The 16,317-nt window shown below is 38.8% G+C and overlaps 1 protein-coding gene across 3 annotated transcripts in view; it reads left to right on the plus strand.

The window, feature by feature from the left end:
- Positions 1-14,243, plus strand: part of PMS1 (PMS1 homolog 1, mismatch repair system component) — a 508,329-nt gene extending 494,086 nt beyond the window's left edge. For all 3 annotated transcript variants that reach the window (XM_053698612.1, XM_053698613.1, XM_053698614.1), the window contains one exon: positions 13,873-14,243. In XM_053698612.1, the coding sequence (XP_053554587.1) occupies positions 13,873-14,037 (165 nt within the window). In that variant the 3' untranslated portion in view covers positions 14,038-14,243. The remainder of the gene's footprint in view (positions 1-13,872) is intronic.
- The last annotated feature ends 2,074 nt before the right edge of the window (positions 14,244-16,317 follow it).

Below are 16,317 nucleotides of genomic sequence, written 5' to 3' on the forward strand. Positions count from 1 at the left end.
TATAACGTAAATAATAGTATAATAACAGCTGGTTAGATATACAGATTTAGGGAGTAACTGTTATGAGAGGAAACATTACTACAATGTAAGTCTATAGCAAAGCGAGAAAAGACAGATAATTTAAATGATGCCATGACAGTAATTGGGAGAACTAGAGGTGATAACTGTCAATGTGCTAGTAAATAATAAAGTAAGGCTCAGTCCTGTCTAAAACCTAAAACAGCATAGATATATATATAAACCTAGTAGGTTTCTAGCATATTTGGGGTATCGAAATGAGCCTTACAGGTGAGGGGAACTAGGTAAATTATTATTGTTACATAGTCAGCTTAGAGTAAAAGTTACTTTATGAGCCATTATCATTAGTTTATGACTTGAGTGTCTTAGAGGTATGTTGAACAAATAAAAAGGAGACAAATCAATATAATATTTTTACGAACATTAAACTCAAATGAACTCTGGGTACACTAGGAGTTCTAGCGGACTCCAATTCTCAGAGCGTTTAGGATATTATCATTAAAACAAAACTGTTTGGGGCGGAGCCTAGCAGCACAGGAATATGGCTGCTTAATTCAGTCGCTCTGTAGCCCTAAGACTGCAAGCCGCTCATCAATGGGCTAATAACTTGATAAACCAGAGCAAAGCCGATGTAGCAGCTAAGGGAATACTCCCTGTACACGGATCTCAAAGCTAATTGCGCTGGGAGGCGCATTAACCGCAGTACAGGACGAACATACCATCAACGCCATAGGGCCTACTCCTAAAGGAATCAACGTCATCCTGAGACACACGAGAATGTGTTAGCGTGAATTGAGAGACACGACTTCTGGGGCTATTGGAGAGTGGCAGACCTTGCGGGGGACCGCGACCGCAAACCCTCACGCTACCGAAAAGAAAGCCACATTCTGAAGACGGGCCAACAGACCCTACAGTGAGTACTAGTTACACCAACACTCATCCTCACAGGCTAGACCCACAAATTTCACTCGGTACGCTGGGGACACAGAATACTGCATGGGGGGCCCCATGATCGACGAACATAGATAACAATCTATGCAGAGGACAACGAAGGGATTAAACACTTGGGTCTTACAGAAGTTTATAAAAGCCCAAGGAAAATCAGAGAAGGGAGTGAGGGAGAAAATAACTAGCATAATAGTAACCCCACAGCGGAGAGCTTTGTGAGTCAAGAATTCAGAAGGCTGGGGAGGATAATAGTAACCCCACAGCGGAGAGCTTTGTGAGTCAAGAATTCAGAAGGCTGGGGAGGATTATTTACTCAGACATCCTATAATCTATCTGTACGGAGGCCCCTCAAACCCACACTGACACAACCAGGAGATACACAGCTGGTGATATCGGGCACTTAAGGCAGACTTTGCAGCACTACACACACTACACACTGTAAACACGGCGCTCATGCTAGCACAAGTATAAACCACCACCATCTCAACCCTAGTGGTCCGCAATTTCTCCTACGGCTACACCCTCACCCAATCTAAAGTCACCCTAGGAGGGGGCAAATTAACTACACTCACGGAGGGCTCCCCTTGCTATAAACACATAGATTTGATACTGCCTGCAGCGCATAGCCCTACGCACGAGGAAACTAAAAATAAACAACAACAAAAAGAGGGGGAAGTAAAGAAACCTTCTTGAGACATCAAGATAGCCAGCTACATCACAGAAACAGCACTTTCACTACCTCACTTGCATAGCGCGTATCATAACCAAGCAGGCAATAAATACTGTAATGCCGAATAGAAAATCCTCTTAGCTTACTAAGGACTACAAACTCTCCACAATGAGCAACTATTTGAGACCAGTGGACCCACTTCTGGCTCCAGTCACCGAAGCCCACCATAAAAGTAAGCAGATTGCAGAAGCTATGATTCACAGTGGGAGCCCTGAACTCACCAGCTATGTCACTAAAGAGGACTTAAAATCCTTATCATCTAAAGATGATATATGAACAGCTATACAAGAGGTCAAGGACTTATTTGGTGAACTCAAACAAGATATCAAGGGGGTTGAAAACAGAGTTTTAAAGCTTGAAGGAAAATATGAGTCCCACTGAATTACACCAACAGGCGGAACATACCCAACTGCACTCAGATATGATAAACAGCCTCATGGACAGCATGGAGGATTTGGAGAATAGGAGTCGAAGAAACAACCTTAGGATCAGGGGAGTCCCTGAGTCGGTGTCCCCCACAGCCCTTATGGGATATCTACGGAGCCTATTCCGCACTATAAAAGACTCCCCCTCGGCTCCTGTAGTCCCAATAGAAAGAGTTCATAGAGCACTGTGCCTGAAGCCGCCTAACAAAGCCCCTCCAAGGGACGTGATGTGCAGCTACTCACCTTCCGGGACAAAGAAGAAATCTTCAAGGGGGCCAGAAACAAGTCACCTCTCACTCATGCGGGCATAGAAACGCAAGTCTACTCTGATTTATGCCCCACTACCTTTCAAAAAAGAAAGGGCTTTAGATTCATAACAACAGTACTCAGAGACAATGGAGTTTCCTACCGTTGGGGTTTCCCGACATGCATCATTGCCACAAAAGACAATATCACGTCCATCTTCCGCACCATACCGGACCTAGAGGCCTTTAACAAAAACCTGGTCCTCAGCATTCAACCTCCAGGTTCACTTTCCCATCTACAAGATGAGGCATCAGCTCCCCAACTCCCAGAGACCTCCTCACAGGACCCAGACCACACTTGACTCTAATGTAACGTGGCTTGACCAGATAGGGACAAGGGAAGAACCTGCCAAGAGCTATAGGGACTTAAAGTAAAGGACAGTTTGGTAATATTTAAAATGTGACAAAATAGGCAGTTATAACCTTATAGAGAATTTCTTTATTTTTCAAAAGATGCCGCAAATTACACATATAGCTAGATAACGTTAGAACAGTATTACAATGTTTAATATTTGTTAGATTGGGCATTAACATTCTCACACTGTTTTTCTTTCTATGCTAAAAGTTGTTTCAAACTATCGGCTAGATTAAGAGTTTTGTCTGTAAAGACCCGCGTAGCTAACGCTGCTTTTTTTTTTCAGCGCACCCTTAAAGCAACGCTGGTATTTAGAGTTCTCTGAAGGGCTGCGTTAGGCTCCAAAAAGGGAGCGTAAAGGCATATTTACCGCCACTTTAACCCTCAATACCAGCATTGCTTATGGTAGCAGCTAGCTGGAAAAACGTGCTCGTGCACGATTCCCCCATAGGAAACAATGGGGCAATTTGGCCTGAAAAAAAACCTAACACCTGCAAAAAAGTAGCATTAAGCTCCTAACGCAGCCCCATTGTTTCCTATGGGGAAACAGTTTCTAAGTCTGCACCTAACACCCTAACATGAACCCCGAGTCTAAACACCCCTAACCTTACACTTATTAACCCCTAATCTGCCGCCCCCGCTATCGCTGACCCCTGCATTACACTATTAACCCCTAATCTGCCGCTCCGGACACCGCCGCAACCTACATTATAGCTATGTACCCCTAATCTGCTGCCCCTAACATCGCCGACACCTACATAATATTTATTAACCCCTAATCTGCCCCCCCCCCCCCAACATCGCCGCTACCTACCTACACTTATTAACCCCTAATCTGCCGACCGGACCTCGCCACCACTATAATAAATGTATTAACCCCTAAACCGCCGCACTCCCGTCTCACAAACACTATAATAAATAGTATTAACCACTAATCTGCCCTCCCTAACATCGCAGCCACCTAACTTCAAGTATTAACCCCTAATCTGCCGACCAGACCTCGCCGCTACTATAATAAATGGATTAACCCCTAAAGCTAAGTCTAACCCTAACACCCCCCTAAGTTAAATATAATTTTATTCTATTTAATAAATTAAATATTATTAACTAAAGTATTCCTATTTAAAGCTAAATACTTACCTGTAAAATAAACCCTAATATAGCTACAATATAACGAATAATTATATTGTAGCTATTTTAGGATTTATATTTATTTTACAGGCAACTTTGTATTTATTTTAACTAGGTACAATAGATATTAAATAGTTATTTACTATTTAATAGCTACCTAGTTAAAATAATTACAAAGTTACCTGTAAAATAAATCCTAACCTAAGTTACAATTAAACCTAACACTACACTATCAATAAATAAATTAACTACAAATACATACAATTAAATAAACTAAACTAAATTACCAAAAAAAAAACCCACTAAATTACAAAAAATAAAAAAAGATTACAAGAATTTTAAGCTAATTACACCTACTCTAAGCCCCCTAATAAAATAACAAAGCCCCCCAAAATAAAAAAATATCCCTATCCTAATCTAAATTTAAAACGTTAACAGCTCTATTACCTTACCAGCCCTTAAAAGGGCTTTTTGCGGGGCATGCCCCAAAGAAATTGGCTCTTTTGCCTGTAAAAAAAAAGCACAATACCACCCCCCAACATTACAACCCACATACCCCTACTCTAACCCAAACCCCCAAACCCCCCTTAAATAAACCTAACACTACCCCCCTGAAGATCTCCCTACCTTGAGTCGTCTTCACCCAACCGGGCACCGATGGAAGAAAAGAGGGCATCCGGAGCGGCAGAAGTCTTCATCCTATCCGGGCAGAAGAGGACATCCGGACCGGCAGACATCTTCATCCAAGCGGCATCTTCTATCTTCATCCATCCGACGAGGAGCAGCTCCATCTTCAAGACCTCCGGCGCGGAACATCCTTCTTCAACGACAACTACCCGACGATTGAAGGTTCCTTTAAGTGACGTTATCCAAGATGGCGTCCCTCGAATTCCGATTGGCTGATAGGATTCTATCAGTTAATCGGAATTAAGGTAGGAAAAATCTGATTTGCTGATTGAATCAGCCAATCAGATTCAAGTTCAATCCGATTGGCTGATCCAATCAGCCAATCAGATTGAGCTTGCATTCTATTGGCTGATCGAGTGGCGGCGAGGTCCGGTCGGCAGATTAGGGGTTAATAAGTGTAGGTAGGTAGCGGCGACATTGGGGGGGGCCAGATTAGGGGTTAATAAATATGTAGGTGTCGGCGATGTTAGGGGCAGCAGATTAGGGGTACATAGGGATAATGTAGGTAGCGGCGATGTTAGGGGCAGCAGATTAGGGGTACATAGGGATAATGTAGGTAGCGGCGATGTGCGGTCGGCAGATTAGGGGTTAAAAAATGTATTAGAGTGGCGGCGATGTGGGGGTCCTCGGTTTAGGGGTACATAGGTAGTTTATGGGTGTTAGTGTACTTTAGAGCACAGTAGTTAAGAGCTTTATAAACCGGCCTTAGCCCAGAAAGCTCTTAACTACTGACTTTTTCCTGCAGATGGAGTCTTGTCGGTAGAGGGTCTACCGCTCACTTCAGCCAAGACTCTAAATACCAGCGTTAGGAAGATCCCATTGAAAAGATAGGATACGCAATTGGCGTAAGGAGATCTGCGGTATGGAAAAGTCGCATCTTGGAAGTGAGCGTTAGACCCTTTCCTGGCTGACTCTAAATACCAGCGGGCGGTAAAAAGCAGCGTTAGGACCCCTTAACGCTGCTTTTGACGGCTAACGCCAAACTAAATCTAGGCGTAAGTTTTTTGTTGTTAAGTGGATAGTAACGTCCCTGTTGTACCCATAATAGAGTATAAATAAATTATTTGTCAGGCCGACATGAGCAATAGACTACCACACATAGCCTACATTAGCAGACCACCCATACACATCTAGGAATAGGCAACACTCCCCCTGTACTCACACGCTACACACTTCCTACATACTTCATGCGCGCCTTCCTGCGTATTATACCACAACACAAAATGCCTTGCTACAGTCCGCACAACACATGTTAGCTCATAACATACACAACATTTCACACACTTCATAGGCTTCAGTCTAAGGTATCTACCCCTAGTGATATTTTTGTTACTTTATTTTAAGAGAACTTTATAGTTAGTACTACACCAGTTGTGCACAGTTTTGTATAGTAGTTGCTCTTTAACCCATTCTCTCGCACAGAGGAGTAACAATCCTACCTTTTCGTAACCCCTTTTCCACATGAATTTTCCAAACCCCGTCTTACCTATCCCCTTTTCCTTACTCCCTTTTCTATACTGCCTTCTTTCCCTCTCCACTCCCCTTTAGACAGGCTTCTCCCCTCCTGGGAACATGGCACCACACAAACCAAGGAACAACACACATGGCATCAAATTGATTACTTTAACTGGGGAGGGCATAAATAACCCGGGGAAATTGTCTATTGTGCTTAATGATCTACAAAGGATGGGAGGGGACATAATCCTCTTACCTGAAACACATTTCAGAAAAGGGCATGAACCCAAATGCTTCCACAAACACTACACCCGGGGGTACTTTGCATCTGGCATTTCACGCGAGGACCTTGTTTCAGACTGAACAGATTAATAAAGACCCTGAAGGGCGTTATATCATTATCATAGGCCTCTTATACAGCAGGCCAGTGACCATTGTAAACCTATACTCCCCAAACACACTGCAGACACCCTTCTTTAAAAAAATAGAGCAAAAGATACTTGAATATCAAAAGGGAATCGTCCTGCTCGGGGAATACTTCAATGTCTCACTAAATCCTCTCCTGGGTACCTCTGATGGCTCCTCCAGTGCCTCCCATAAGACACTCAAAACAATCAGCTCTCTCATGAGGGACTTGTCGGCCCATGATGTTTGGTGTACAATACATCCGAGTACAAAAATGACTTTACCTTCTTTTCACACCCACATAATAAATACTCAAGGATTGATTACATATTTACTGACACCACAGGTTTGGGAGGCACATAAATGTGTTCTTAGAGGGGAGCTTATTAAAAGTAGGGCTAAGCAAAACAGACTTAAAAGAGAAAAACTCCAAATCCTTCTGACTCAACTCTCACACTTTGAAAATTTACATAAGACAGACATTGGCCATGTACGCTGACGACGTATTGCTCACCCTAACAGATACTATTCATTCACTACTGGAAGAAGTCAGGGAGTTTGAGCAATATGGGGAAGTCTCCAACTTTCACTTAAATCTCAACAAATCTGAACTAAATATTAACGAGTCCCATACAAATTTTAACTTAATTAGAAGAAACAGTCCCATAAAAGTGGTAGATAAAGAAATCCAGTACTTATGCATAACCATCAAGTCATCCCTATCAGATATAATCGAGTCTAATTACAAAACACTCAAGGACGAAATTATAGCTGATCTGTCCAGCTGGAAAAATAAACATATTTAGATATTTCCTGGCTAGGGGGTATAAACATAACTAAAATGAATATCCTGCCAATAGTTCTGTATGTGTTATAAACTATTCCCATAGCACCAAACAACCCACATATTCAAAACATTCAGAGCGCAATGGAAAAATATATTTGGCAGGGCATTAAACCCAGGATTAACAGACACACGTTATACAGAACTCGGTCGACAGGTGGGACGGGAGTACCAAACTTGCATACATATGGACAGGCCATCTCACTGCAACAAATTATTGAATGGTGTCAAAATGTTCCACACAAGGCATGGGTAAAACTTGACGCAGACATTCTTAACTGCAACAATGTGGGATCCTTGGCGTGGATCTCACGGAAAGACCGACCTCACCAACTGACCTCTTACAAATTAATAGCAGAGACTTTTGACACGTGGGACAAGATAGCCACCACACAGAGCTACATATCAACCCCAATTTCACCTTTACTGCCAGCTAGGGGAAATCCGACAACGGCCATCCGAACACAATCGTCTGTAACAGTAGACAAGCTACCACTAAGTAGAATGGCCATTTATAATGCTCTACATAGCAATAGACTTAAAACACATCAAGAACTCAAAGACTGGGACCCTGACCTCTTCACTTCATGATTCCACTGCGCCCAATTATCACACTTTATTGCGTCGCACAGGCACAAGTCCTCATTCCTCAGACCACTGACACCATTTGAATCACTATGTATACAAGCACATCTGCCTAAACATCTTATATATCTACACCTATTTGATATGCTCCAGCGTGGAGGGCTAAACAACATCCCCACATACTGTATGTGCAGAGCTGGCACAGAGAGCTAGGGTTAGAGATTGAACCCAAAATGTTGACTAAAATCTTTAACATCATCAAAAAATGCTCCATCTCGGCAAGCGTGCAAGAAACTCAGTACAAATTTCTGAGTAGATGGTATCTAACACCCCAAAGAGTTAAAAATATATATCCTAATACGTCAGGGAGGTGCTGGAGAGGATGCGGACAGGTAGGAAGTTTTTTTTTTTATCTTAGAACCAGCAATGTATCATACAAACGGAATTTGCGCCTTGCAAGGCCTAAATACAATAAGGTCGTACAAGAGAAAAAAAACAAAAAGGAAAATACATATGTCTTGAAATTACAATCAAGTTTAACCAGTTGAAACAGGCATATCTTTATCCTTTTTCCTCACATTGCTGGGGTTTTTTCTTTATTTTTCCAACTTTAAAACAAAAAGAAAAAAGGAAAAAAAAGAAGAAAAAAAAAACATCGAACAAAATCAATATAGTCTTCTAGGATAACATTACTACAAGTTTCAGTCATAAATCATATTCTGATTACTTATTAGCAATCTTCCACAACTACAAATTATTAATATCTGGATTAAAGAGATTTTATAGAACAAATATGGTATGCCACAACTTGAGCATAAAGAGAAAAAAAAAATTCTTCCTCTCTTCCCCTCTCTCTCACATCCCTCCCCATCCGCCCCATCCTCATCCCGACCGCACCCGCTATTAAGCACCAACCAACCCCCGTCACTCTGGACATTGCTTATTAATAATGGCAAGCTCCATCGTCACTGATCCCCTAAGGGGCGCGTTTAATTGAAGTTGTATTTCCTTCGGGAAACTAGAAATTACATTCCGCCATTTAAGTAGGAAGTGATTAATTTGTGTTTCTGAATTTCATGATGTGTCCATTTGCTCCATAATCAGTGGATTTTTGAGTTTTTTATTAAAATCTAACAGGTTTGGGGCTTTACTGGATTTCCAGTATTTCAGAATCATTAATCTGCCAACCATTATTGCCGAGTTTAATTGACAAATATATTTATATGTGCCTATTTTTTTTCCAACTATAAAGAAAAATACATGTTCTGCCAAGAGTTGAAATTGCAAATGGTTGATTTTATTTAACCAATCGTTAATCTTATACCAAAATTTTCTAATTTTAGGGCAGCTCCAGAAGCAGTGTCTCAGATCTGCTTTGAGAGCTTTGCATTTGTGGCATAGAGCATCAGAATTATCCCATTTGGCTTTCTTACTGGGTGTTCTATTCATTAGCTTAATGTGAGACTCTCGCCATGAGGTGGACAATGTTGATGCATCTGTGAGTGGGAAACTTCTATTTATGCTTTCTAGTGATACCTGCCAGTTTTCAGCTATGTGCTCAACATTTTCCCTCCCATAAGATGTCATAATTGTTTTATATAATGAAGTTAACTTATATTTCCCTATTTTAAAAAGATTAATAGTAGATTTGAGGGTAGTCCATGCGCTTTCATCTGAGGCCTCGAATGGGAATTCCTTTAGGAAATGGCGAACTTGAAAGTAAGCGAAAAAATCCTTATTTGAAATCTCAAAATCGTTAACTATGTCCTGCAATGATCTACATACCCTGTAGCCCTTTTCTCTTAACTGATCCACGTATAATAATCCCTGTTGAGCCCAAGTATAAAACATTTGAGAGTTCAGTGCCGGAGGGAAATTGGGGTTGCCTGTTATCGTTAAATGTTTTGAAAATGTATAATTAATATGGATTATTTTTTAAAGTTTCTGCCAAGCCCTAATTATACTTAAGATACTTGGAAGCTGTTTTATTTTAGTTGGGCATTTATTTGCGCTGCAGTGTAATAAGGCTTTTAATCAGTATGGCCTAACTAGTATTTCTTCCATAATCTGGTCTACAATATAGTCTGCATCTGTAAACCATTCAATTGCAATTTTGGAGATACATACTAGATTATGAGTCTCAATGTCTGGGAGAGACAACCCCCCATGTTGTCTAGGCAGTACAAGCTTGTTAAGAGCGATGGCCTTCCTCCCCCCCCCCCCAAATGAATTGTGTAAATAGTTGATTAAATAGTTTTATATCTTTCTGTTTTATAATAACTGGGAGATTTTGCATTAATTAAAGAAATTTGGGGAAGATCACCATTTTAATTAGATTGATTTTGCCAGACAATGTTAAATACAATTTTGACCAGGTGTTTAGATCCTGTTTGATTTTGGAAAAAAAATCTTTAGTCGTTTAGTTCATACCACTCATTACTGTTTTTGGAGAGCTTGATCCCCAAATAAACAAAAAAAATGTTAGCCTCTTTAAAGTGGTGATGCTGATATGATTTTTTATCTTTATATAACCAGAAGATTTCTGATTTGTGTGTGTTGACTTTGTATCCTGAAAATGCACTAAAATCTTGAAGGATTTGTATTAATAATGGAATGTACCTGGCAGTATTAGCTATCAACACAAGTAGGTCGTCAGCATATAGTAATGTAGTAATTTTCCTGTGCCCTAACTTACTCCCTTCAATCTCTTTCCTTATGTATATTACAAGTGGTTCTAGTGCCAAGTTAAAAAGGTAAGGGGATAGAGGGCATCCCTATCTGGAGCCTTTATATAATGAGAAATATGAGGTGTGACTGCCATTAACCAGAACGGATGAATTTGAGGATTTGTAAATTAGCTGTACAAAATCAACAAATGCCCCCTCGACTCCAAATCTGGGAAGAGCTGTAAACAGATGATCCCAGGAGATGGAGTCGAAGGCCTTCTCTGCATCAATTGAAATTAACGCGGCATCAGACCTTCGAGGATTAGTATTTTTATACGATTGAAATTGATTTAAAATGAATTGCAATTTCCGTAGGTTACGTGTAGCAATTCTACGTGGCATGAAACCAACCTGGTCCTTATGTATCAAGAAACTGATGGAAAGTTTTATTCGCTCAGCAATGATACTCATCAATATTTTATAATCACAATTAAGGAGCGAAATCGGTCTGTATGAAGATATCTGCTCTTTATCTTTGCCTTTTTTGAGGATAAGAACTATTTGTGATGCAGTGAAATATCTAGAACATGGTTTCTTGTCAGAATAATAACTATTAAAGAGAGAAACCAATGTTTGTGCAATGTCATCTGACAAGATTTTGTACAGTTCTATAGTAAGCTGATCCATACTGGCAGCTTTATTGGGGGCTGCTTTCTTTATTGCAGTTAATACTTCAATAGGAGTAATTGGGGCATTAAACTCCTTTTGTTGCTCTCTTGATAGTTTTGGAGTTTGTAAATTCTGCCAAAAATTATTTTTAGTCGATGTGTCTATTTTCTCCTCTGAGTAGAGATCTTGAAAGTAACGTGTAACTAAGCTAGCGATGTCATCACTTTTAGTAATTCTTCCTGATGGGGACTTAAGGACTTCAATCGTACACTTCATTTTTTTTTTTATTTGGTTAGGTTAGCCAGAAATTTCCCTGCTTTCCCTCCATGCCTGTAATAGAAAACCCTAGATCTAAGTGTGCCTTGGGCAGATTTTTGTGTTAAGAAGGTTTCCTTTTTAGCTAATTGATACAACTCCCAAAAATTTTTTGATGGATCACTAATCTATGTGTTATAAGTATTACGTAATTGATTGTCCCGCATTACACTTTTCCTTTTTTGAATGACTAAATATGCTTTAATCTCACCCCTGATTACAGCCTTAAACGATTCCCACAGTGTTTCAATATGTATAGACGGGGAGACATTTATATCAATAAATACTTTCCATTTTATTTTCAGCCAGGCTTTAAATTTAACATTGTCTGCCAAATACCTTGGGAAAAAGAGCCTATTATTAATAGGGACCTGAAGCTTCCTAAGTGTGATGGACAAGGTTAGAATCGCATGATCCGATATAACTATATTCGCGCGTAAATTGTCTTATGTCTGGGTTATGGATACGCCAAATATCTTTAATGTGTATTAGCCTGGAATTTTTTTTTAAGAATTTTAGACTCTTGTTTGCTATTTTTATTCAGTGAAGGTTTAAGTCTGTCTAGAGTCGGATATGCAGTTAAGTTAAAATCCCCTGCAATAATCAGATTTTTTTTAATAGGTGTTCAATAATTTCCTCTGCAGGTTATCCCAGAAAATTTTGTCTGCATTGTTAGGGGCATAGATATTACAAAAGTTAAAAAGTATGCCTTCTATCATGATTTGCATTATCAAAAATCTTTCATCTGGGTCTAATTCATAGTCTAAAAAGGGAATATATAAAGGGCTAGGACTTAAAACACGTATGCCTACTCTCTATTAACCTCCTCCTGGTTAAAATTATTAGATAGAAAAAATGTGTATAGGAGAGAGGCGCTGCTAAGAGATCTAAGTGTTAAAAAACTAAGGAACCAGGGAGAAAAAGTGGTCTAAATAATAATATTCTAAATTTTAATTTGCTTTAGAGATGTGAAAGATTCAAATGTGGAACTTTAAAATTACAAAAACAACTTTCAATAACAGACTAAGAAATAAATAGATTGTGGAACGCAGGTTATTTAATATAAATTTTGGTAATTCATACCCAATAGATAATGTAAAAAAAAATTCTAGTCTAAAAATAGTAGGATATTTTCTCAATGTAACACTCTAGATAATATAAAAATATATAAAAAAATATGGAGATCGAGTTGGAATATAAATAAATTTATCTATTTAATAATTCAACACATACATAAAAACAATATACATATAATAGAATACAATAGAGAATACTAATTAATTGAGGATACTAATTCATTTAAAAATACTAAATATGAATCATGAGAGAGCCCAGGTGTTGTATCCAAATATAAAAAAGACTAAAAGTTAATATCGAATATCCAAAATTCATAAAATGTCAGCGGGATATTCCCAAATTGATAAGTAAAGTTTATTCTTTAGGATGGAAACGAGTAGCGATCTTATAACAGCGCATACACAGTATTTTTGAAGGCAGCACTGTTTCAAATTAGTAATGTCAGGTTCTATTTGGAACAAAAATGTTCTTATACCGAATATCTCCTTTCAATTGGCAATTAGGTATAATAGTAGTGGCCAGCCACTGTTATATTTTACGTTGATCCGTGCTGAAAAGATATATTCAAAACCGTATAACAATAAAGGGATAAGACCACAAAATTTGTACCTTGAAGTGAGTTTCTCTTAGCCCGCTTTGCAGGTAGTCTCACCTTTTCTTGTTTGTGATTTGTTTTCGAGTGGCTCCCAATGTTGAGGTCCCTGGTGATAGTGTTTTTTTGTGACCCGGTATATTTTCAAACTTGCGCAAGTTACCTGATAACCGGTGCTTTTCTCCTGCACTTAGTACTCCATCGTACGCAGGTGGTGATCTGTGTTGCTGCTATGCTCTTTTCACAGCTTTGCACTACAAATATCGGCAAATAACTTGAATTAGTTAGACTGCTATGGAGCTACTGAAGTGTGCGACTGCTCTCGTCTCTTGTTGGCTCCGCCCCACCCTTATTATATTTTAATTAAAAAAATCATAAATTAAATTTCAAAAAAATAATAACATAATTTCTTAGTTTCATTACATTTTTAAAGACGATTTAAAATTGTAATTCTTTGTTCCACTAATATTTGAATCATTGTTAAACAAAGACATTTTGTCCTTGTCTGTTTGCACTTGTACTCACATACAGAGATTACTTTTCTTATTTTCACATTTAAGCTGTTCATATATTGAATATTTTGTTTCAAGAGCGATTGGGTTGGTGCCTTGTAAAGTTTCTTTCCTATTTAAAGACTACTTGATCATTTCTTCCTTTGCCCACAGGGAGAAGCGGTGCGTCTGTCTCGTCAACTACCATTCAACCTTTCGGAAGAAGACATATATGACACCTTACAAAGGATGGAACAGCAGATTGGAAATGAAAATAAAGGCTGCATCCATGGTCGGCCATTCTTTCATCATCTAATAGATATTCCTGAAGCTAATTAACACAATTTTACTACATTTATGGCATGATATATACCTCCAAAGAAGGCTAATATGTGAAGTGGCAACATTTTATATATTAACAAACTCTTGTTTTTCATGTACTGAATACATTTCCATTTCTGATCAATGCTTATAAATGCCTTGATAACCATTGAAAGAATGTATCACTTGCAAATACATGCCACTGAGTGGGTTTTATAAAGCAAGGCATGTTAGTCTGCTGTCATTTTCTTTCTATATTTCACATTTTTTAATTTGTAAAATTTTCCACACAAAAAATATACTTTGTAGCCTTAAAGGGACATAATACTCATATGCACTTGAAACTGATGCAGTATAACTGTAAATAGCTGACAGGAAAATATCACCTGAGCATCTCTATGTAAAAAAGGAATATATTTTACCTCACAATCTCCTCAGCTCAGCAGAGTAAGTCCTGTGTAAAAAGTTATACTTCAGCTGTTGTCCAGCTGCAGGTAAAAAAATGAAGAAATGAACTGCAGCCAATCAGCATCAGCAGTGCTGCGGTCATGAACAGTTTTACTGTGATCTCATGATATTTCACTTAACTCTCAGGAGATTTCATAGTAAACTTCCTTAAACTGAATAGGGAAATAACATGAGTGTGCACAAGGCTCACTCCCTTGCCTACTTAGAACATGTTGAGGTAAAATATCTTTCTTTTTTACATAGAGATGTTCAGGTGATATTTTCTAGTCAGCTTTTTACAGCTATGATGCATCACTTTCAAGTGTTTCAACATTTGGGTATCATGGCCCTTTAACAATAAAACTACCATAAAATATGCAGTTTGAGAAATTACAAGTTATATATGTATAAGCATTTTGTATAGGTATTATGCTTTTAGATATTGTATTTGGATATTGTTTTAGGTCTGTGATGATTTTTACATTATTATTGTGTTTCTTTAAATAGTCTCACAATCTGTAAAGTAAGTTTATAGTAAGCACATGGCCATGCAGCCTGTATTCTGCATTTAATGGGACATTAAGCACACCTTGCTTTTGTGTAAATATTGCAAATCAAGCTGGTTTAGGCAATTTGCAGCATTTTAAAGAAAATTCTTGTTACAAAATCAGCTTTTCTCCAACATAGGTGTGTCCGGTCCACGGCGTCATCCTTACTTGTGGGATATTCTCTTCCCCAACAGGAAATGGCAAAGAGCCCAGCAAAGCTGGTCACATGATCCCTCCTAGGCTCCGCCTACCCCAGTCATTCTCTTTGCCGTTGTACAGGCAACATCTCCACGGAGATGGCTTAGAGTTTTTTAGTGTTTAACTGTAGTTTTTATTATTCAATCAAGAGTTTGTTATTTTAAAATAGTGCTGGTATGTACTATTTACTCTGAAACAGAAAAGAGATGAAGATTTCTGTTTGTAAGAGGAAAATGATTTTAGCAACCGTTACTAAAATCGATGGCTGTTCCACACAGGACTGTTGAGAGGAATTAACTTCAGTTGGGGGAACAGTGAGCAGACTTTTGCTGCTTGAGGTATGACACATTCTAACAAGACGATGTAATGCTGGAAGCTGTCATTTTCCCTATGGGATCCGGTAAGCCATTTTTATTACAGAGTAAATAAGGGCTTCACAAGGGCTTGTTAAGACTGTAGACATTTTCTGGGCTAAATCGATTCATATATAACATATTTAGCCTTGAGGAATCATTTAATATGGGTATTTTGGTAAAATAATATCGGCAGGCACTGTTTTAGACACCTTATTCTCTAGGGGCTTTCCCTAATCATAGGCAGAGCCTCATTTTCGCGCCGGTATTGCGCACTTGTTTTTGAGAAGCATGACATGCAGTCGCATGTGTGAGGAGCTCTGATACATAAAAAAGACTTTCTGAAGGCGTCATTTGGTATCGTATTCCCCTTTGGGCTTGGTTGGGTCTCAGCAAAGCAGATACCAGGGACTGTAAAGGGGTTAAAGATAAAAACGGCTCCGGTTCCGTTATTTTAAGGGTTAAAGCTTCCAAATTTGGTGTGCAATACTTTTAAGGCTTTAAGACACTGTGGTGAAATTTTGGTGAATTTTGAACAATTCCTTCATACTTTTTCGCAATTGCAGTAATAAAGTGTGTTCAGTTTAAAATTTAAAGTGACAGTAACGGTTTTATTTTAAAACGTTTTTTGTACTTTATTATCAAGTTTATGCCTGTTTAACATGTCTGAACTACCAGATAGACTGTGTTCTGAATGTGGGGAAGCCAAGGTTCCTTCTCATTTAAATAGATGTGATTTATGTGACACTGAA

This window comes from Bombina bombina, chromosome 1, assembly GCF_027579735.1.
Source record: "Bombina bombina isolate aBomBom1 chromosome 1, aBomBom1.pri, whole genome shotgun sequence".
Lineage (NCBI taxonomy): Eukaryota > Metazoa > Chordata > Amphibia > Anura > Bombinatoridae > Bombina > Bombina bombina.